This window comes from Chrysemys picta, chromosome 6 (assembly GCF_011386835.1).
Source record: "Chrysemys picta bellii isolate R12L10 chromosome 6, ASM1138683v2, whole genome shotgun sequence".
NCBI lineage: Eukaryota > Metazoa > Chordata > Testudines > Emydidae > Chrysemys > Chrysemys picta.
In genome coordinates this window covers 34,140,460-34,163,974 of record NC_088796.1, presented here as the reverse complement: position 1 = coordinate 34,163,974, position 23,515 = coordinate 34,140,460, and the positions used below count along the sequence as shown (strand labels likewise).

Sequence of the window (23,515 nt, the reverse complement as noted above, 5' to 3'; positions counted from 1 at the left end):
ACTTATCCTAATGCCTGGACTGTATTTTCTTTTTGGTGCAAGGATAGAAACTTGAACTCCTAAAACTCAGACATTCCAGCAAAACTTAATTGCTGAAAAACAGGAATTGTGGAAAAATATAGTGAACATATTTTCTTTCAATTTTTTGTAGCAATTCAGAATCTGAGTGAAAATTTCACTAAACTTTAAAAAATGCCCACTGTCTTCAGTTATAGTTAAAATTTGCCTGGTTATTTATGAAGTTTTACAAGTTATTACATTTTGGAAGCACTAGTTTGGGCAGCAAGTGGATGGGCTAGGGTTACGTGAACATTCTTACTGGGCAATAAGTCTTCAGCTACCTCTAGTTCTGCAGAGGGGATACAACCTAGAAGTCAGGACTAGCAGTAATGTTATTAAGAGAAAACTTTCAATGTCTCTGTAATTGGATGACAAATTTTCTATTCCACGCACAATTCATGTGAAACTCCAGTTAAATTCAATAGGTCTGATTCTCATTTAGGCTCAGGTCACTATTGCCAAAGCAATGTAATCTGGCCTTTGTGTAAATAGAAATCAGACCCAATGGGATTTTTGCCTGAGTGAGGCCTGCAGGATTGGGTCCTATGACTATAAAACTAATTGAGATGGTAAATAATTGCATTTGGTTACATGACAAACTCTGATGTTTTCATGCTATTGTATCTTAATTATTTCTGTTAAATACAGAAATTAATTTTGCAGAAAAGATAAGGATTTATGCCTATCTTGAATAAAAAAGTCTTAAGATAATGAGTTAAAGTTGATTTTTCTCAGCATTTATGGCACCTGCATCCTGAATGGATAGATCTTTCTTCTCTAGGATAATTTGACATCCCCGTATTAGAGAGACAAGATGGGTGAGATAATATACCGGCACCACCTAGAGCTAGTAGAGGCAAATTGCACTGTTTTCATTTATAAGCCCTGTATTTTAGGGGTTTAGTCTGTGCTGCGGAAACTTACAGCAGACTGAAAATTGGAAGACCATGTTTTTAGCATGTAAGTAAAATAATTTTTATTTTTCAAATCACTAGTTTTTTGTTGTTAAATAGAGTCTATGTGATATTTAAGAGGCCTCCTAATTAAAATGGCTTTTGGCTTTTCTGTTTAACTCTGAAGAAACTTCAGTTTAAAAATACCATGGATTGATTCCTTAGATGCTCCAAATAAGCACTGAGAACAACAGAAGCTGTTGGCTTCTCCCTGATCTTTAGGCCAGTTTTCTGCTAGTCCAATCCCCAGAGAAATTTAAAGCAGCCTCAGGGCTGCTTAAAACTACACCAGCTTACAGCAAGGGCTGATCACTAGCTCACAACATGAACCTAGAGTGATGCAAAGAGACCAACATGGGATCAAAGATTTGATTCTATCTGTGCAAAGTGAAGCCCACAATCCAATTGATTCGAAACTGCTTTATACGGTTGTTATAAGAGTTGTTCTTTTCTTTAATTTTAATAAATCTGCTTTAGTGAGACCCAAAACAAAATGTGTGTAATGTATGGCACAAAGGAAAATCTCCCACCTGCCTATTGATTTAGTAGGATTAATACCTACGGGGGCATGGAACCAGGGAATGAATTAAAGGGGAACTTGTCACTGAGACTGTTTACTCCTTGGCTCCATCTGTCACTCTGATATGGCTCCCATAAATACATGCAAAACCCCAACTGCACAGAGTTGTCCAGAGAAGCTGCTACAGGCTCTGGGGAATGTCTCTGCTACCCTCCTCTCTGCAAATTTAGGGTCCTCTCCACTCCTTTCTTACTGTTTCATTCCCCTTTGCAACGTCACAGCTCCTACTGACACACACAAAGCAGTGAGCAACTGGATGGGGCAGAGAGACAAGAATCCTCTGTGTATGCTGTTCCCATTCACTCCTAATGCTCTTTCTGGGCTTCTTCTCCTACGCTCACAAGTACTTTACAGAATAATATGCAGCAATTTTCTAACACTTTCTATCTGAAGGTTTCAAACCACTTTACAAAGGTGCATGAGCAGCCACATCCCTATTTTATAGATAGGGAACATGGGGCAGAGAATTTAAGGTCAAATTCTTAAATGTAGGTGCCTAAAGTTAGGAAGTTAAATCCAGATTTATGCACCTAAATAAATTGCCTGCTTTTCAGAGGTACTGAGCACTCAAGCTTTCATTGACTTCCAAAGAGAAGGGATGGGAAGGAGCGGGGAGGAAGGAGCAATGTGAATGAGAAAGGTATCTTTTTTTCTTGGTAAAGAGGCCTGACTGTTTAAGTGTGGTAATGCTGGTGATGGCTGTCAGCCTATCAGAACTTTCTCTCTATCTCTTGGGCAATCGGAAGAGGCCTGGAAGAGCTCACCTGACCCACCTGTAATTGTAGGGAGGGTGTGTATGTGGGGCGAGCTTCTCTCAAATCCTAAGGCAAAAAGAAATGCCCAATGGAAAATATGTTGAATAATGCAACGAAAGGCAGCTTAGTGGTTTTATGCCCTATGTCAGCAGGTACTCAGCCCTTAACTGCTATTCTAAAAACAAAACACTTTTTGTTTCAAAATTCAGTTAAGGTTCCTAAGCAACAACATTGTACTTACCTATCACATTGTTTACAAACCCCCACACACTTAAAACAAGGAAATGAGTATTAAGGAACATGATAAGTCTTACTGTATTCATCAGTAAACACTTTTTTCTGACCAAGTACAACTAAATTCATATTTCACAACAACCCTAACTCTAATTTACCAGTATATCATGCTTTCTCCTTTGCTACCCAACATGCATAGATTTACAAAAAGTTCCACCCAAATCCACATTATCTTCCTTCAAATTTCTCCTTAAAAATCACTCCTGATGTCTACACCTAACAATGACTAGAAAACTGGTGTGCTCTGATCACTGCTTAGTATTCAAATCATAATAGTTTCACAGATACAAAAAGCAGAGGGGGGAAGCACAGTGTATCCACCTTTTTTCTCGTCATATATTTAACTGAAAGCTCCTTGGGGCATATTTTCATTATATGGGTGTATACCGACTAGCATTACGGGCCCTTGATTGGAGCCTATAGCCACTAGTATAATACAAATTAATAAGTTAAATTTATCAACTGACAATGGATTTTTGGCAATGTATTTATAACAGGGTTCTTGAGAATGAAGTCTTATATGTAGTTTAATAGGAAGGTGCAGAACTATATATCCTTGAGAAATTTTGCTACGACTGTGGACTTGCATTTGAGGCAGATGAATATATATCATTAATGTGTATGTGTATGGTTTTTGTTTCTTCTTCTAAAGGGTTTTTATTGCATTTATATTTTGACATGACTGTTGAATGAATATTATTTATTTTGGATTGGTCTTAAGGTGGCTGTGTTGTGATGAAATATACATTTTTAAAATCTTCAGAAAGCAAAGAAAATTGGGATCAACAGAAGCAAAGTTAGGCCAAAGCTGAACACTTATGAAAACCCCACACATTACATTTTTATAGATTATAATTCAAATTGACAAACAAAGGCCAATAATGTTATTTTAGGATTTTACTCCATTTCAAATTCACTGAAGAGCTCACAAAACACCAGACTGTGAACCCCTTGCTCACATTGTTGAACACTAAACATGAATAGTCCCATTCCATTATTTCAATGAGGCTACTCAGGTAAAGAATTGCTCACCAGTGTGAACAAGAGGTTCACAATCTAGTTCAAAATGACAATTACAATTCCCTATACATAAGCAATAACGAAGCAAGAATTATTAATTATTATTTATCCACCATGTTGGTGGTTGCACATGCGGTAATGCATGCCAGCATTTACTACTGTCCAATTATTATGCACTGTAACATTATATGACAATGTTTACTGAAGAGCATTATTGTAAAAGGAATTAATATTCAGTTAAACGACCATCTGAAGTGTTAAAAATACAACCGTGTGTGGGTGAAATGCTTACAAAAACTTGCATCCGAAGAAGTGAGGTTTTTACTCACGAAAGCTTATGCCCAAATAAATCTGTTAGTCCTTAAGGTGCCACCAAACTCCTTGTTGTTTTTACAAAACCTAGTGTATTATTTGTTTTTAAAGAAATCATTTAAAACAAGGTTAAGTGACTCAGACACTTTCTATTTCACAAATAAATTGTGGGATTATGAAATGACACACTTGAAATAAATTAAGCAGAAAGTATATTGTATTTGTATTGTGTGGTATTCATTTAAGTATTCAAAGCTAAAGTGCTAGCAAACGTTCTCCTTCATGACCTTGCTTCCCCAGTTCCTCCTCACTCTAGGAGTTGTGTGTACAGCCACGCAGCTATAAAACTAAAACTGATTGTGAAACTGGGATTTTTTTCCTGCAAAATAATTTAAAGGAAAAATATCCTTTTAAAAATTTCTCATCAGAATAGTCCAATCTTTCCACAGGAAGTTTAGAAAACGTGGGAAAGTGTTTTTACCCAATTTACCACCCTAGAGGAAGGTGGTAGTGGCTCATCTGCCTTCTTCAAGGCATACTTTGGTCTTGTCCTTGAAACTGGTCACATAGGTGCGTAGCTTCACATGTGAATATTCCCAGAAGTTCAAATCAAATCTGTGAGATATTTTTATGTGGTGTGTTTAATGCTGTTGGCCAGCAGTGTTTCTAACACGGCTCTCCACATACTGTACACAAAACAAAAATGACATACCCTTTAAAAAAAAACAAGGAGTTTTTTTGTTACAGCATTAGAGATATCACATATAGTGTAGTACTTGCAAAATCACATCACACTAACGACAACACAGATTATGCTCATGACAGCACACAGATTTCCAAATAAATCAATATATCAAGGATTAATTGGATGAATAGGCCCATTTCTTAGGAAGAGAGGGGAGGACTTGTCGATGCCCATTATTTCTGGAGTAAAGCAGACACATCCCCTGCCCCCGCCCCACCGCATCCATTTTAGAGACTAAACAGGCCTGTGATGACGGTTTTGCATCCAAACCGGGCCAAGATTCACACTTCCAAAGGGAAACAGACGTTTGCTAAAGGGTGGCATAAAATATTTCGCTGGTTTGTCATTTCATTTCATGCACTTTTCCTCGGTCTCTCCCTCTCTGTCCCGCACCCCCCCAGACGTTTGGCATAAAGTGAAATGTGGGGAGGAGGGAAGGGAGGAAGAAAGAGCCCAAACGTAACATTTGATTAAAGACAGCGCGTGGATTTCAGCTCCTCAGCTCTGTAGCTGCAGGCTCGGGAGTTTCAGCTTCCTAGCGCCTGCAGCCGGGATCGCTGGTGCTGCCGAGCGATCCTCATCCCGCAACTCTGCGATTCAGCTCCACAACGCGCCCCCGGCTGTGGTGGGGCGGCAAGCAGGCTGGGATGGGGGCAGGGCAGCTCCGCCAAGCCCGTTGGAGGGCCTGACGAGCCAAGCCCCGCTTCTTTGCCCGCCATCAGTGGCAGCAGAGGGACCCCCGCGAGCCTTGGCGCTGCTGCCAGCAGCTCCGCCCCGCTGCAGACAATGCGGAGACTCGAGCCGCCCAGCCACCGCGGGCCCGGGAGCAGGAGCCTCCAGGGAGGGAGCGGGCAGGCCCCGCCGCTTGCCCGCGTTCCGCGCCCCAGCGTTCCAAAGAAGGGAATCCCCTCCAGTCACAGAGCCGGGCGGCCAATCAGCTGCCAGAGCAGGGGATTCCCGCTTTGCCTGCCGCGCGTGCGGTCTGTTTAAATGGCACGCCGGTCCCTCTGGGAGATCTCATCAGGGACAGGCAGGGTGAGAGTGGGGAGGTGGGGAGCGTAGCGGGGAGGAGCTGGGGAGACAAGGGGTGGACAAGGGATAAGGGGGCTCCTAGAGGGCAGAGTGTAGGGCAGGCAGAAGGCGCAGGAGAGCTAAGAGGCTCATAGGGAATATAAATAAGAAGGGTGGCTGTTAGGGGCATCTAGCCCATCACTGTCTCCTTGAAGAGAGGCAAAAAGACAGATTGGCTCAGGACACTGGTGTCTCAAAAGTGAGTGGTGTTCATTTGCCTGGGTGAACATAAGTTAATATAGCTACATTATAAATAAGTACTTTTTAAGGTAGATAATCGCAGCAGGAGTTTATCTTCAGAGATGGAGTGGAAATTAGAAAGATCTGCTTCTAGGAAGGTCAAGACAGATGAAGACATGTTGTGGGTAAATGTCATTCATTTTTCTTTTTATTCTAACTCACCAGTGCTTTGCTGGAGTAAAGTGATTTATCTTCTCACAGTTACACAGTACAATAATAGTGGAACAAGTCATAAAGATCATACTTTTTCCTAACTCAGGCAGAACTCATGAAGTCAGCTGAGAGTTTTAGCTTAGCAAGGGTGTGGAAAAGGGCCCTCAGACTTCAATAATTTTGCTACAAGGGGGGGAAGGACTGCAGGATTTGATTTTCCACAAACATCTGGTTTCATGTGACCAGTGATTTAGACTGGGGATAAAAGTTGTTGTTGCTCAGATGATACCTGAACATTTAATTGCATTGTTTGTACTTCTGTATTTTTTTAAGGAGAAAGTAATGAAAACACTTGGGAAAGACCTTAAGCAGATGAGAAAACAAAGTTTACAGAAGTTCACTAAGGTAAGTACATATACAAAAATCTGCTTTGTATATTTTTTAGGGGCAGGGAGGAAGGGACAGAAAAAGTAGAAAATCTATATAATTTTGAACACAAAAATAAAGTTTTAAGAGATTTTTTCCCCTCTGTTATTAGAGTCACTACAAATGAAATTCATTTAAATGCATAATGGGAAACCATAGAAAAATGTACATAAACTACGCTAGTGGCAAAGTGGCAGTGATATAATGAAAACTTCAGAAGTAGATACTGGGATTCTTTCTTCATAGGGTTATAGGGACTGATTACTGAATACAAGCTACTAGATCTGTTTGAAGTGGGTGCAGGCATGTGGGGAGATGCCTGTCCATGCAGCATCACAAGCCAGCTGGCACATACCTGTGTGGTTGCATGGTAAGGAATAGAAGAAACAGTGAAGAGTGAAAACAGTGGATAGATGTAAACTTATAGTTTTCTTTATGTGTTAATCACCAACAGTGTACTTGGCAATGTACAGGATGCAAAATACAGACAGCCCTTACCTCCAAAGCTTACAATGTAAATCTGGTGAGTCACTTTAGTAGAATCCTAAGTGAGATTCAGTTAGGGATGGAGGTAATGTAAAGGGAGACTCCTACTAGACTGGAAATTTTAGAGCAGAAGATAAGCAGGGTGCATTAAAGACAGAATATAGTACAGAAGTGTAGTCACTGACATGCAAGTATATTACTTTACTGTTAACATTCATACAAGCAATATTGTTGGGAAGGCACAATGCTAGACTAAACATGTTGAACAACAGCTAAGCTATAGAAAGCTGTCTTTGGGACACAGCAAATGGCCAAGAAGTACTGATGGAGCACAAGGATGTGACAGTTTGGCAGTGCCTTGCTAGCTGGCTGTTGAGAACTTGATATATGAACAGTTGCTAGCTGCACTCCACATTGTTGCATTCAAAAGCATCCTAGAAGTCATGGAAATGGCAACCTCTTGTGGACTGTGATGGGAATCAGATCCATATTAACCAACTCATTCATTTGGCTGCTGCCTAGCCATGGCAACTGGACAAGTAATTGTTTATATACGTGGGTTTTTTTTTTTATAATTCAGGAGTATTGCAAGATAGAATTCCTTCTGAGTGGTATAAGAGCCCAGTTTTGAAAAGCAAAGAGAGAGGACCACAATCTGTCCTTATTTATATCCATGCAACCTCTTTGGTTCTGCCTTCAGTGACATCCATACAGCTCACTACCCATACGAGTCCTAAGATCCAAACTTATAATTATTAAACACTGTGAAGGTGATTTTTTTACCAGCAACATCAATTTTGCTCATTATGGGCCTGATACAAATGCCCATTGAAGTCAATGGGACTACTCACATGCTTTAAGTTATCTACATGCTTAACTGCCTTGCTGAATCAGGGCATGAGCTTTCCAGTTAAATCCAGTAAAACTGGTGTGAATGAAAAGCGAATCTAGTCTAACACTTTCTGAAGTTTTGGTTGACAATTTAGGGCCTGATTCAGATCTCACTTTACACTGCTTTACCCTATTGTAACTCCACTGACTTCCTTGGAATTAGTCTGTATTTCCAGTAGTGTAACTAAGATCAGAATCATGCCCTTGATATTTATTGCATCTAAGTATTTACATTTTGTGTTGAAGTACATATTGAGTTAATTTTGAAAGAGGTTAGCAACATTGAAATTAGATGGAAAATGGAATGATTGCTCAAATGGATCTTTATCTTTTCCATCACTCCACTTTGCAAAGTTCCTGTTATGAATAAAATTCAGTCACACCATCTTTAGAAAGGAAATATGTTGCCTTGCTTAGGCTCCTTGTGTCTGGTAGGCAGTGTACTGTTAGCTGGCTGCTTTGTGTGAATCTAGCAGTCTCTACTACACTGTCACCTGCTGCAGGGCCAGCTCCCTGTTATTTTAATGAGATGAACTAGGAAGACATCAGGACACCAACTTGTGAGAACATTGGTGGTAACTGTATGTGTGTGCTAGGAAGGCAGTGTATTGTTAGCTGGTTGAAAATCTGACAGCAGCTAACCTACATCTGCTATCTTATTGCACATACTATGATCATCCAACTGCAGCAAAACTTATTTTACATGGTGCATCTTGTAGGCCCTTTTTATTTTCTGCTGTAAAGGGTATAATCAAACAATAGTGAAACCTAATATTTACCTTTATCGCTGTTTCACACACTCCTGTTATCCAAAGTACAGAGAGAAAACTTTTGTTTAGCTCTTATAATGTTTTTTAATTTTGATCAGCACTTAGAGACCAATATGATAGGAGGCCTTATAAATACTTAAGTCAGATAGACAGATAATAGAATTCAAACCATATCAAACAATCGCAAATTAACTGACAACTTTTTTTTTTAGCAGGACAAGCAATGACTTTCCTAAATTCTTTTCTTTGAAATTTTCTTGCTGTTTTATATAGAATGTGTCAATCCATTAATAATACAACATTAGGCAAAATTTACATTTTTTTCAATGAGCAATTAAAAGCTGATTGAGTTTAAAAACTGACAACCCCAAAGGTGTTCAATCAAATGTCCTACCAAATACACCAAAATTATATTTTAGTGTCATCATGACGTTTCCACTATTGTACTGGTGGGGGGAAAAGGGGGCAGGCGGGGGACGATGACAGTATCTTGAAAATGATTCCCGTCTTCTCCAAGTGCCTTCAGATTTGTCAACATCTTTGTGGTTCTGAAGTACTAAAAATGTATGTAGTGTTTCTAGGTGTTCTCACCAGTTCCACAGAGAGAAGAACTCTAATCTGAATGTTATGATCCTGCATAATGAAGACCAAAGAGATTGATTTTTTTCATGTTGTTAACAAATATATATAACATGTTGGCTACAATCACCGCATTAGTGCTTTGCAAGAAGTATCAGCCTCATACTGAATATTGTTTAATTGTTTTCCCTATCCATATGTTAACACCCTTGATGGGTACAATTCCATTAGGTTCTGAAAACCACTCAATTCCCACTGTCTATAATGGTAGAAGGTGCTTAGAACTTTGTGGGACTGGTCCCTTTATCCTTGTGTATCATTTCTCTGTTCTCAGTGATTTTTGCAACATCTCCTAATGTAGCATTACTTATCAATATTATTAATGTGCTGTTAACTCCTCTTCAGGATCATTAATTCAGACATTCAGGAAAACTGGGGTTATTGTCTTCTGCAGCACACTTATTGGATGCTCCCTCAGATCAATGCACTGTCATTTATCATTCACATTGCTAGGCAAGCTGTCAGTTTTCAGTTCAAGGGAAATGGTTCATAGCCAGCTAATTTAAATTAATTTTAAAAGAAATAAAGTTTGTTTCTTGATAGGAGTATTTCAATATTAGCATAAGGCACCCTGGTGTCCAAGTGCTGGTATTCATTTGATGAAATCCATGCCTTGTATTTGTATCTAAGCAGTTCTTATTTGCAAAAAACAGACTCTTTCATTATATGAACTCCCAGATAAGTCAAGTAACACATATAGCCCAACTTTCTTGCAGACTCTCCAAGTGAAGACCTCCCAGTGAAACAGCATGTGTGTATATGTGGAGAGCTTGCAGCATTAAGGCCCATAATAGAACTAGTTTTGTGTATGTGCTGATTAGGCAGTGTATTGTTAGTTAGCTGTTGTTCACATACCAGCAACTAAATACGCTTCCACATTAGCACACGACCTTGCATCAATGTTTAGACAAGCGGATTACAACTGGTTATTATAAGCCTCTCTCTGTAAAGATAATGGGCCAGATCTTCAGCAGATGTAAATGTGTTTGGCATAGCTCCATTGACTTCAGTGGCAGCTAAGCCAAATTATACCAGCAGAGTATCTGGCCTGTAGATATTGTGGTTTGTTTGACATTAGGAGTTAATATGTTTGGGTCTGATCCTACAAAATTTTACTTATATGAACAATCACAATCCCTTTGACTTCAAAGGGACTACTTGCACATGTGAGTATTGCTTTTAGGTTTGGGTGTCATATGAAAATGTGCATTTCTTACAATATTACGTAATGTAACTTTATAAGCTTGAAACATTCAGAGAGGATATCAAAAGATTCCTAAGGGAACCAGAGACACAGTTCTGGAATTGTTTGGTTTTGCTTGACACTACTTCTGTTGGTCCTTTTGGGGTCAGAACATCCAACAGAGAGGAGGTGAGATACTCCAGCTCAAGTCAGGTTGGTTGAAATGTGTTTGGAAAAATTGTATTCCTGGTAGCTCTTTACGAAGGAAAGGAGTCCCAGGTTAAATCATTCCCGCTGTAGATTATGGGGAAGAAGTGAAGATCTGTGGAAATGGGTAATCATTTGATTTCCAAGATATACCCAGACATCAGCGCTTAATTTCTGCCAGGGCTTGCCAGGGCTGAGCCCCGGCACCTCTAGGCTTGGCAGTTCATAGCCCTGGTACCTCTGGGCTTGCTGCATCAGTTATGAAAATAAAAAAATTGCTTGAGCCCCGACACCTAATTGCTTGAGCCTCGGCACCTCTTTCATTACCAAAAACACTTAAAGGACTCAAGACACAAGTTTTCCTTCAGGTTTCCTATTGGAGAGCTCCTTGCTCTCCCCTGGGTCTCTTCCTCAACCAACTCAGCAAAAAGACCTCTGGCCCTTAGGAAGAAACCATCAGTCCACACTCCTCCCCAGTCACCCTCAGACACTGCTGAGTTTTCTCCCTTTTAAGTCCCACAGCCTGCCCAGGTGTGGTAGGGTGGTACTAATTGAATAGGGCTGCCGGGCCCCATGCCTCCTGAGCCAGAAAGGAGCAGGCTGCCCTGTCACAATGTCCCTTACTGTCACTACTAGCCTGGATGGAACGACTAGTCAGACTAATGACTCTGAAGTGAGTGCCCCATATGCCTATCCTTCCCAACTCCCAGCACCTTTGTGTAGATTACAAAGGATATGCGGCACAGTTTGCCTCTTACATAATCTCTGTGAGATTAGTATCCATCCACATAGCTGTGTGAATAAGTGATTTTTCATTTTGGTGACTAACCCAAAAAATCAGATTTTTTAAAATTCTGGGTTGACCTCCCACCCCAATTTTTTTTTACTTTATTTCATTTTTGGGTTTTTAACCTTTAAAAAAAATAAATTTGAAGTAAAATTTGAAACAAAAAGTCATTTCAAATAAAAGAATTGAAACACTTTGATTTTTTTCATGTTTTTTTGTGGGGGGAGTTCTTGACTGAAACAATTTGACACAAATATTTTGGTCAACCCGATTATGAATTTTCTGGTGAAAAACAGTTTTGCCTGGAAAATTTCGCCCAGCTCTATCCATCAGTACATGTAGTGCACACTTGGACATTTGTAAACCTACATCAAAGTGTACACAAATCCAGAATGCCATACATAGATGGAGACTGGGAAGTGAAAATCAGTCCCACAACATAGGAACGTAGAAACTGTCATATTGAATCAGACATGAGGTCCATCTAGTTTAGTCTCCTGTCTCTGATATATTAGAGGAAGGTACAAGAACTCCACAGTAGACAGGTATGACCCCCACAGAGGTCTCCCTCCTTATGTCTAAGTGTTAGAGGTTGGTTTATACTCTAAAGCATGAGGTTTAATATTCTTTCCAAAATTAGTGTTGTCATAGATTATGACAACTCTGGATATTCTTGATATCCATAAAACTATCCTATACCTTTTAAAATCTTAAATTCTTGGCCTCGGTGTCTTCCTATGGTAAGAAGCCGCACAGTTTAATCATACGTTATGTGAAAAAGTATTTCCTTTTATTCATTTTGAATTTCTGGCCTTTTATTTTAAATGAACATCCCTTTGTTCTTGTGTTATGAGAAGAGAGACAGAATTCCCGATCTACCTTCTCTGTATTATTCATTATTTTATATAATTTTATTATGTTCCATCTTATCATTTCTATGAGAAGCAATCTCAATTTTTCAATCTTTCTTCATATGAGAGCTCTTCCAAGCACTTGCTCATTCTTGTCACTCTTCTCTGCATCCCCCTGTTACTAGACTGGACATTTAGAGCTAAGGTTCCATTTAAGAAATACTCCGAAACATGTGAAGGTTTGGAAAAGCATAATTAATGTCTCCTTCCCTTCCCTGCTCATCCACATATTGTCAGGTCATGCTGCAGGCATTTCTGTCTGCTCCCCTCCCTAGCAGAGAGAATCTGCTGACTGACACTAATTGTGTGACTATGTGGCCTACTTTGTTTGCATGAAATAAACAGACACAAAAATATAATGGTTCTACAATATAATATATTTTTGATAGTTCCCTGAGAATGGCAATGAGATTAAAAAAACAGTTTGATTCAACTACAAAATTATATTAAAATAATCTTACGGCTTTCACTTAGACCCAGGAAAATTATGGAAATTCACAGTTAAGGGTTAAAGTCCCAATCCTGATTCCACTGAAGTCAATAATATAACTCCCATTGACTTCAGTGGGAACAGAATCACACCTTCTTTTCCAATCTCAACTGCACCCAGTTGGACTGCATTCTGATGCCTACATTCATAGAATTGTAGGACTGGAAGAGATCTCGAGAGATCATCTACTCTAGTCCCCTGCACTCATGGCAGGACTAAGTATTATCTAGACCATTCCTGATGGCTGTTTGTCTAGCCTGCTCTTAAAATCTCAAATGATGGAAATTCCACAACCTCCCTAGGCAATTTATTCCAGTGCTTAACCACTCTGACATTTAGGAAGTTTTTCCTATTGTCCAACCTAAACTGCACTTGCTGCAATTTAAGCCCACTGCTTCATGTCCTATCCTCAGAGGTTAAGATGAACAATTTTTCTCCCTCCTCCTTGTAACAACCTTTTATGTACTTGAAAACTGTTATTGTGTCCCCTCTCAGTCTTCTCTTCTCCAGACTAAACAAACCCAATTTTTTTAATCTTCCCTCAGTCAGAGGTCATGTTTTCTAGACCTTTAATCATTTTTGTTGCTCTTCTCTGGACTTTCTCCAATTTGTCCACATCTTTCCTGAAATGTAGCACCCAGAACTGGATGCAATACTCCAGTTGAGGCCTAATCAGCATAGAGTAGAACGGAAGAATTACTTCTCTTGTCTTGTTTACAACACCCCTGCTAATACATCCCACAATGATGTTTGCTTTTTTTGCAATAGTGTTACACTGGTCACTCATATTTAGTTTGTGATCCACTATGCCCCCCAAATCCCTTTCCTCAGTACTCCTTCCGAGGCAGTTATTTCACATTTTGTGTGTGTGCAACTGATTGTTCCTTCCTAGGTGGAGTACTTCGTATTTGTCCTTATTGAATTTCATCCTATTTATTGCAGACCATTTCTCCAGTTTGTCCATATCATTTTGAAGTTTAATCCTACCCTCCAAAGCACTTGGCAACCCTTGAAAACTTTATAAGTGTACTCTCTGTGCCATTATCTAAATCATTGATGAAGATATTGAACAGAATTGGACCCAGAACTGAAACCTGTGAGACCCCACTCAATATGCTTTTCCAGCTTGACTGTGAACCACTGATAACTACTTTCTGGGAATGGTTTTCCAACCAGTTATGCACCCACCTTACAGTAGCTCCATCTAGGTTGTATTTCCCTAGTTTGTTTATGAGACAGTCATGCGAGACAGTATCAAAAGTCTTACTAAAGTCAAGATATACCACATCTACCGCTTCTCCCCATCCACAAGGCTGTTACCTTGTCAGCCCTATTAGGTTGGTTTGACATGATTTGTTCTTGACAAATCCATGCTGACTTTCACCTAAGCTGCCTTCCAAATTCTCAATCAGTTCTTCCCTATTTGTCCAAATCAAATCTAGAATAGCCTCTTCCCCAGTAGCTTTCTTCATCTTCTGAAATAAAAAAATTGTCTCCAGTATATTCTAAGAACTTGTTGGATAATCTATGCCCGCTGTATTATTTTCTCAGGTGAGAAGATTGTGAGTTCCAACCTTACAGCAGAAATTGAGCTCACGCCCCAGGCAGACACTAGTATAGGGGTGTCTTGTACTCCTGCAGCTGTTGGAGTACCTTAGGCAGACATCTTTACTACTTGTCTCTAGTGGATGATGTAGACCCCCAAGTATTTTTGAAAGGCTTTTGGATAACTCCAGTACCGTGGACAACATCCTTCTTCTCAATGAAACAAAATGGTTTTAATATCTGAAGCTGTGTGTAGCTGCACATTAATGACTGCTGTTTACTTGTACCTACATTACATTATTTGTACTAACAGTACAAGGGCCAAATTCCTCCCTCTTGGACCAGCCTGGCCCCATGGGCATCGGGGGATTCATTCCTAGTGTTTCCAGTGCTGCTCTCCCTCCACGTTTCTGGCATCGAGAACAGCTTCACCTTCCACTTTGGCAGTTTTGGCTATGCCCCTTCCCTCCCTAGCAATGCCTTCCTTTGGCCTGGGGGCTCCCCAATGAAGCCACAGCCTCCAACCAGATTCAGCTTCAAGATCCTCACAGTATCTCCCCTTCCCCATCGCAAATGGTGAGAAAGTGTGAATACTTTACTAACTTTGGTTTGAGAATGCCACACATAACCAGCCATCTTTATTCATCGTTACACTTTAGCTCTTCCAGACGTGATATTTACTATAGCGTATCTGCTCTTAGAATTATTCTAGTAATTTATCCTTTGTCTCAGACTGTAAAATACAGCCACAATGCCTGATGAATCCCAACTTGTCTGCTGCTTGATTCACAAAGTTTAGCAATCTAAGTTTGCCTAGCTCCAAATAAAATAGGGACTGATCTTATAATCGCTTAGTGTTAGATTCTCCAGAATGCTCTCAGTGTGTATGACTGCACAGTGTCACAGAACATTTTGTGAAATATATCAAAATACACACAATGTAGGCTAGGAACCATTTTGTGATTCTTCCTCTTTTTTAATAAACAATCTTCATAGAACTATCTATTTACAATTTTTTTTAAACTTAGTTTGTAATTTTCACAATTCATCAACCTTCCTCTGTTAATGTAGCAAAGCTGGTATTTTTCAGTGGCATTCAGTTTTAACTACTCTGGTGTGATGCTTCTGGATTGATACAATGGCCCTAAAATAATTCAGTCACAGGAGTTTCATGTTTGGCAATCAAATATAAAAAAACCCCTAACACTTGTTACAAGTAGCTGGGAAACAAAGCTCTTGGCTTGATAAATTAGTCAACTTCATATTCATACAAATCCTCTGTCTTCTTTTTTAAGCATTTTCATGTTGGTGACATTATTAACCATTGGCCGCAGTGTGAACTTACAGGGAACATTAGCAACTTTATGCCAAACTAAGGGTCTGATCCTGCAAAGTGCTGAGTGCCTTGCAACTCTCATTGACTTTATTGGTGCTCAGCATGTCGCAGGATTGGGCCCTATATTAGCGCTTAAATCATTTGTAATTATTCTCAGTACTGCCATTAAAACCAAAGAGAAATTAAAACACTTGATGGTCTAGCTTCTAGCATCATTTAACAGGAATGTATTAAGATTGTCTATACATGCGGTAAAATGGATTCGCAGACTGAATGGCCTTTTCAGAGATCTTCTTTCTTTTTCATGATGATCTGCCTGATTAGAGATGCTATTTCTGCCCTGATGTTTTCTATGGGCTCTTCAGGTCTCCAAAATTTCACAACTTTACCTTCTGGGTTGACAAGATACTTCCAGAAATTCCACCTAGGCTCTTTCTTTGAAGAATCTGCAGAAAAGGCATCAGATACTTTTAACGGCCTCAAATACTGCTATCCTTGCAATTGCTTAGCCACAGAACAGCTATTCTTTAACAGTCTTTTGAAAAAAGGAAACCCCCATTCTGTGTTAAGTCTCTTGATCTGGACGTTTGGATGGTTCTATTGATCTAGGAGGGTGAAATGAAAGAATTTTCCCCTTCTCTTTGAAGCAGTGTAAGAGCCAAATACTGACATGGGAGAATGCTGCCACCTCTGTGGTTAAACCTCTTCTCCCTGCCCTACAGCTGTCCCTCAGTAAGGGCTCCATAGTATTTCTAGCTCTATGGGCTGGCAGGGGGCAAGTGGATACAGGAGATGGGGACGTTGGGGGTGATGGCTGGGTCAATTTCTGCTTGATTCTACCCCTCAGTTTCATGGGGCAAAGCCTCAGATGTTACTCTGTCCTATGGAATTTCTGGGAGTGGGGGTTTCTGGGGATGACAGGCTGCTAAGAAACACCTGGCAGCATGGCTCCCAAAGGCAGCAGCAGTAGAGTCCCTTGCCTTTGCCATGTCCCTGGAGACCCTCACAGATCCTGCAGGTTTAGTTGGTGGAGCCCCTGGCCCGTTCTTGGGGGAACTCATAGTCTTATGGGAGAATTTAAAGAAAATTGTGAGTTCAGAATTGTCACTTCTATAGGGGAATAAGCCATGTAGTGGAGAATAGGGTCCTACATTAATGCATTAAAAGTAGCTTGGCAGAATTTGATGGTATTTTTTTATCATTTTGATGGATAATATCAATGTTTATTTTTAAGTAATTTTAATTTTTTTTTTCAATTTAAATTTTCACAGTTGCACAAAACTATGGGTTTTAGGTATTTTTTCTGATTTTTAGCAATTTACATTTTCACAGTTGCGGGAAATTAGGGATGTATGAGACAATGGGGGTGTCAGACAATAGTTATTTAATGACAGCAGATGGTTAGATAAAAAAGTTAAAGCTTTATAACCGTTAAAACACAAACTGCCACATCGCATATCAAAATATACAGATATACAAAGTAAATATCCTTAAGTTAACTCTAATAAGTTCTTAAGCTGCACTTTTCTTACTTTACTTATCTGTAAATTTCAATGATCATCAATTGAAATATTTTTCGTCATTTGTGTGTATACTGTGAAGTTGATGTTTACTGACATTTACAGATACAAATCTAATCCTTTCAAACCTAATTAAAAGCCATTGGCCCAAGCCAGCCACTGAACCATATTCATAACTTCCACTGCCTCAGTAGGAATTTTCCATGCCAAGGGATGGTGGGATATGTTCCATGCCAAGGGATGACACAGTGCAAGTCAGAAGAGGAAGTCTTGGGGTGGTATAAACTCACCGTTGCTCTCCCCTTGATTCTGGGTTAGAATGCAGAGCCAGACTCCCAGTGTAAGTTAGAGCAGCTTGATGACTGCTCTAATTTATAGCAGCTGCAATAGCTCCCATGGTCCAAAACTACTGCTGGGGATCAATGCAGGGCTGCCCAGAGGATTCAGGGGGCCTGGGGCAAATCAATTTCAGGGGCCTCTTCCATAAAAAAAAGTTGCAATACTATAGAATACTATATTCTCGTGGGGGCCCCTGCAGGGCCCAGGGCCTGGGGCAAATTGCCCCATTTGCCCCCCCTCTGGGTGACCCTGGATCAATGAGATTTAGCAGTGTCCTGAGCACTGGCCAAGCCCCCCTTTTGCTGTTATATTGGGATGAAGGAGTGAAATGGCAGTGCTCAATTTGTACCAGGGCTTGTCAGGGTAGAGCCCCGGCACCTTTAGGCTTGGCAGTTCATAGCCCTGATACCTCTGGGCTTGCTGAATCAGTTATGAAAGTACAAAAATTGCTTCAGCCCTGGCACCTAATTGCTTGAGCCCCAGCTCCTGTTTTATTACAAATTAAGCACTTCATAAGAGTCTCTGCACCCATAGGCACCAACTTTTCCCAGCGCCGGTGGGTGCTCGTACCCCCCGACCCCAGCCCTGCCCCGCCCCTGCCCCGTCCTTCTAATCCCTTCCCCAAAGTCCCCGCCCCAACTCCACCTCCTCCCTGCCCCTATTGGATGCCTTCCCTAAATCCCACCCTGGCCCCGCCTCTTCCCCGAGCACGGCGCGTTCCCCCTCTTCCCCCCTCCCTCCTAGCGCTTCCCGCCGTGAAACAGCTGTTTCACAGCAGGAAGCGCTGAGAACCAGGGGGAAAAAGTGGCGGGAGGAGGTGGAGGTGAGCTGAGGTGGGGAGCTGCCGGTGGGTGCAGAGCACCCACCAATTTTTCCCAGTGGGTGCTCCAGCCCCGGAGCACCCACGGAGTCGGCGCCTATGTCTGCACCATCTCTATGCCGCTGGAGGATCCTCCTTGAACCAGGACGATTGCTCTGGGGCTGGATATGCTAGTTGTATGGTCAGAATCAGCTGGTGGTGTAGTGCAAAACTGTCCCAATGTGGCTGAGAATTTGAGCTAGAAAGTATTAAATGTATAAGAGAGTGAAAATATCATCCCCTTTGGGCAGAAGCTGCGCAGTAAATTCCTTGGAGGCAGGGGGCTGCAGGAAGGGAAAGGATGACTTTCATAAAATACTTTCAAAATATACAAATAGCAAATAAAGTGATTTTTTGTCTATGTCAAACAAGGTACACCTGTACCCTGATATAATGTGACCTGATATAACACGAATTCGGATATAACACGGTAAATCGGCGCTCCGCGGGGGGGGGGGGGTGGGCGGCTGCGCATTCCAGTGGATTAAAGCAAGCTCAATATAACGTGGTTTCACCTATAATGTGGTAAGATTCTTTGGCTCCCAAGGACAGCGTTATATCGGGGTAGAGGTGTATCATGCATTTTAGAACCAAAAGAGTGAATGTGGTATCTCTCTCCATCCACGTGTATGGATATGTATTTATTTAATATAGCTAATGGGGCATAGTCCGCAATAATTACACCGTCTGTAATGTAACTGAAGTCAAACGCTCCCCTTGTCTTCATGATCATAATGCACGAGCATATCTGAGGGGATATTAGGATTGAAGGGAGTATAAATTAGTGCAGAATTTGATCCATTGTTTTTAGTTAGATGAAAAGAAAACATGTTTGAAATTCAGACTGGTGAAAAGATTTACAAAATCTGCAGTATCTTGTTGTTTTGCTAGTGATATGGCAAGTGATTTTTTACCCTTATCTTCTTTAAAAGTACATAGCTGGCCCCCATCACCAAAGCAGCTGAGCATCTCATGCTCATGGCACCCTGTGAGGCTGGGAAGCATCACTATCTCTGTTTCCCAGATGTGGAACTGAGGGTAAGTGACTTACTCAAAATCACAGAGGAAAGCTGTGGCAGAGCATAGAATTGAAGGTTATCTCTCCCAAGTTACGGGCTAGTTCCCTAACAACTGGACCATCATTCCTCTATTATACAGAAATTCAATGGGAACCAAAGACCTGATCAAAAGCACATTGAAGTCAGTGGGAGTCTTTCAATTGGCTTCATTGAGCTTTGATTTAAGCCCTAAGTAAATACAGCCTCATTCTGATTTGTGAGAATACAGGGCCCATCCCTACAACCCCCTACTCATGTGAGTAAGTTCCAGTGGCTTCTCATGTGAATGAGGCATAGTTGTGTGAGTAGGTTTTGCAGATTGGATCCCAAAATTTACAAAATGAGTTAATGTAAACCAGTGATTATTTCCCACGGTTCATGCATAACTTGCATCTAAGTCAATAAGATATACATGTCTGGTAAGAGGGGAATTTGCTGATCTACACGTTTGTATTAACTGTTGAAATATTAAGAATATAAGACAATAATGTGATACTTTTGTACTAAATTCTCTCAGAATGGTTAATATAGTTATTTGAACAACTTTTCAAATAAAATATTTTTGTAATGATAATAAAAAATCGACAACAACAGGTAAATCAGGCCATTACGTTTGCTTTAAAAATAATATTGTAAAGAGCAGGTAACATTTTGGAGAAGAGGAACCTCATCTAAATTTGAAAAGATTTGGTTTAATGTTTTAGAAACCTTTGATTAATTCCTAGCAGATGGAAACTGAGATGTCTCTGTCCCTGTTCCTTCTCCTCCCTCCCCTCCCATTCCTTTACCTTTCTGTTCTTCTGCCATTTTTTCTGTTCTCCCCTTATGTTTTGGGGAAAAACTCAATACAATATAAATGAAAAAATATTGCAATTATATGTAGCATAAAATATAATAGGCAAATATTTACCTATCAGAAATTTGAATGCAGGTTCTGTTTCAGATCCCAGAATCTTAATTTTGTGGAAAATAGGGAAAGTTGCTCCATAGTTTCCCTTGGCAAAAGATTCTATTTCCTGGCTTGAGCTAGGCTCCAATTCTCCAAACTGATTGCACGGAAAGGCCAGCACAGTGAAGTGGGATGGACCAAACTCTCTGTGTAATTCCTGCAGCGCGATGTAATTTTTGTCTGTGTGCTGGCAGTAACTGGCCACGTTTACAACCAAAGACGCCTTCAGAGAAATAGAAGGTGGAACATTTAGAAAGAAACTGCAAGTTCCTAAATTACTTCAAGTCTTAAAGATATAACTTCCAATAGCATAATCTCTCCCGTTTGAATACTATCTGTGACCATCGGAGCATAATCTCATTAGATATAGTAAGAATATCAGAAGCTGAAATCAGGTATTCTTTAAGAGACATTCTTTTAATAGGTTTCAGAGTAGCAGCCGTGTTAGTCTGTATCCGCAAAAAGAAGAACAGGAGGACTTGTGGCACCTTAGAGACTAACAAATTTATTAGAGCATAAGCTTTCGTGGACTATAGCCCACTTATATATATATATATATATATATATGCATCCGAAGAAGTGGGCTATAGTCCACGAAAGCTTATGCTCTAATAAATTTGTTAGTCTCTAAGGTGCCACAAGTCCTCCTGTTATTCTTTTAATAAAAATCATTAGACCCTTGAAAAAGATAAAATGTTTTTTAATTACAGTTTTGTTTTAAAAGCACACATGCAAAGTCAGACATTTAAGGTTTGTGCATAATAAATAGTCTCACATTACATATTTTAGATCAACCTCTAAAATATAATTGCAATATGCTGACATTCTTAGCTACTGTGATTAAAATATATTTGTTGCATTGTTAGAGCATTTCAGTTATAACAAATCATATTAAATGACCATGTTGCATTATTTAGTATCACTAAATTTAATATAGCCAGTTAAAATTAATCTGTACTGCTAGCTTAGAACTAAATACTGAAGGAACATGGAATTTTAGAAAACATCTCTATGTCCCCATAATGCTACAGTGTTTTTACCATATATAAATTGAGTATATCTGTTGCCCTCTAAAGATTTAGTAACAAAGAAATAGTACTTTGAAGATGCAACTTACTTTGCCTCGGTACTTCTCCAGAGAAACGGTCCTCCCTCTGGAATCCTTCACTTCAAAAGAATAAAAATCTTTGATTTTAGGTTTTAAGAATTTGAGCTGCAACAGACAGAGCATTACTGTACACAAAACCATCGACAGGAAAACAACAAATACCCTTGCTTTGGGCACTGAACATTTTAAAGGATAAGTTGTGAGAGGCTCCATTTTGGAGAATTTTGAGGGACGCCTCAGCAGGCCTGGAATGTGAGGAGGAGCTGAAACATGAAACCTGCATCTGCTCTACACAGACCATTGTAGCTGATCATTTTGTCCCAAACTTAGGAGAAATGTTTCAGGTTTGAAAGCTGCTGCTGATTCCCCCATACATAAGCCAGTATGAAACACTAGTTTGATAATATGCATAAATGTCTCTCAGTGAGATAGAGATAAATTAAAACTCAGTGCCAATTACATTAAAAAAATAGTTCCACTTAACTGACCCACACAAATAGACTCAGAGAGCGTGTTCTCTTGTAATTGACATTAATGTTACACCCATATAACACCACTGACTTCAAGGGAGGTAGGGCCTGATCCAAAGCCCATTGAAATCAATGGAAACACTTTGGGTCTGTTGTGCAAATGCCTGTGCTCTAAGTTGTCCAAGGTAACAAAAGTTTAACTCAGTTTGTTACATAAAATTGTTCATAAAATTCATCAAAAGTGAAAGACCAAATTAGTCCAGACAAAAATGGTCTATTTACTCCACCCCAGGACTGCGTTAAGACTGTGGCTGGAAAAAAATGGAGAATAGAACTGGAGATTAATAGACCCAAATTGGTGTGTTGAAAATTAGGCCTAATTGGCAAACAAAATAATAAGGGGATTGGCTGTTCTGCCCACCACTTCCTTTTGGGGACCTTAAAAAGAGACTTTGGCGGGAGGTGGGGAGGATCAAAATGGTAGAAAGAGGTGAACTAGAAGAAGTGAGATTTACCATCATGGCTTCCACTTTCATAGGGTTACCATATTTTGTGCCTCCAAAAGGAGGACACTCCACGGGGCCCCGGCCCCGCCCCAACTCCGCCCCCTCCCCTGCTTCCCGCGAACATTTGATTCGCGGGAAGCCTGAAGCAGGTAAGGGGGGTGTGACCGGTCCCCGTCCCATCCCCGCACAGCCGGCCCGTACCCCGAGTCCCCGGCCCGGCCCCGCACCGCCGGCCCGTCCCCCGAGCCCCCGGCCCGGCCCGGCACCGCTCCGCCGGCCCGGCCCCTGAGCCGCCGGCCTGGCCCCCGAGCCGCCGGCCCGGCCCCCGAGCCCCCGGCACCACTCCGCCGGCCCGGCCCCTGAGCCCCCGGCCCGGCACCGCTCCGCCGGCCCGTCCCCCGAGCCCCCGGCACCGCTCCGCCGGCCCGTCCCCCGAGCCCCCGGCACCGCTCCGCCGGCCCGTCCCCCGAGCCCCCGGCACCGCTCCGCCGGCCCATCCCCCGAGCCCCCGGCACCGCTCCGCCGGCCCGGCCCCCGAGCCCCCGAGCCCCCGGCCCGTCCCGGCACCGCTCCGCCGGCCCGTCCCCCGAGCCCCCTCCTTTCTATTTTTTTTTTATTTTTTTTAATGGGAGTTATATAAGGAATTCATCCCAAATGAGTACATACCTTGGATTTAGATAATAGCATAATACTGTTTCCAGTATTTTCTATCATATTCTTTATACAGCTACACATTTTGTTTGCTGTTTTTGACTGCCACTACACAATGAACATGTTTACATCAAGCTGTCGAGATGACCTGAGGTCTTTTCACGAAAGATTACAATCTCCTTTGCATTTGTCAGCACTCAT

The 23,515-nt window shown here is 41.0% G+C and overlaps 2 protein-coding genes across 4 annotated transcripts in view; one reads left to right on the top strand and one right to left on the bottom strand.

The window, feature by feature from the left end:
* The first annotated feature begins 3,469 nt into the window (after window positions 1-3,469).
* CDC20B (cell division cycle 20B) overlaps window positions 3,470-23,515 on the top strand; it is a 59,163-nt gene continuing 39,117 nt past the window's right edge. For both annotated transcript variants that reach the window (XM_065598921.1, XM_065598920.1), the window contains exons 1-2: window positions 3,470-6,155; window positions 6,517-6,588. In XM_065598921.1, the coding sequence (XP_065454993.1) occupies window positions 6,093-6,155; window positions 6,517-6,588 (135 nt within the window). In that variant the 5' untranslated portion in view covers window positions 3,470-6,092. The remainder of the gene's footprint in view (window positions 6,156-6,516; window positions 6,589-23,515) is intronic.
* GPX8 (glutathione peroxidase 8 (putative)) lies at window positions 12,843-21,953 on the bottom strand. 2 transcript variants are annotated; one of them, XM_008170592.4, is made up of 3 exons: window positions 21,697-21,949; window positions 20,541-20,802; window positions 12,843-16,300 (listed from the first exon to the last, which is right to left on the bottom strand). In XM_008170592.4, the coding sequence occupies exons 1-3, from the start codon at window positions 21,898-21,900 to the stop codon at window positions 16,137-16,139; spliced, it is 630 nt and encodes a 209-aa protein (XP_008168814.1). In that variant the 5' UTR covers window positions 21,901-21,949; the 3' UTR covers window positions 12,843-16,136. The 2 variants fall into 2 exon arrangements, with proteins under 2 accessions (XP_008168814.1, XP_023963078.1); XM_024107310.3 differs by lacking the exon at window positions 20,541-20,802 and having other exon boundaries at window positions 21,697-21,953.

Bases quoted from the DNA above. Each gene is read 5' to 3' on its own strand.
- GPX8 (XM_008170592.4), bottom strand. From the start codon at position 21,900: ATGGAGCCTCTCACAACTTATCCTTTAAAATGTTCAGTGCCCAAAGCA. The intron at 20,803-21,696 runs GTAAGTTGCATC...ATTTCTCTGAAG, and splicing joins TGGAGAAGTACCGAGGCAAA to GCGTCTTTGGTTGTAAACGT. The intron at 16,301-20,540 runs GTAAATATTTGC...CCTTTTCTGCAG, and splicing joins TGCATTCAAATTTCTGATAG to ATTCTTCAAAGAAAGAGCCT.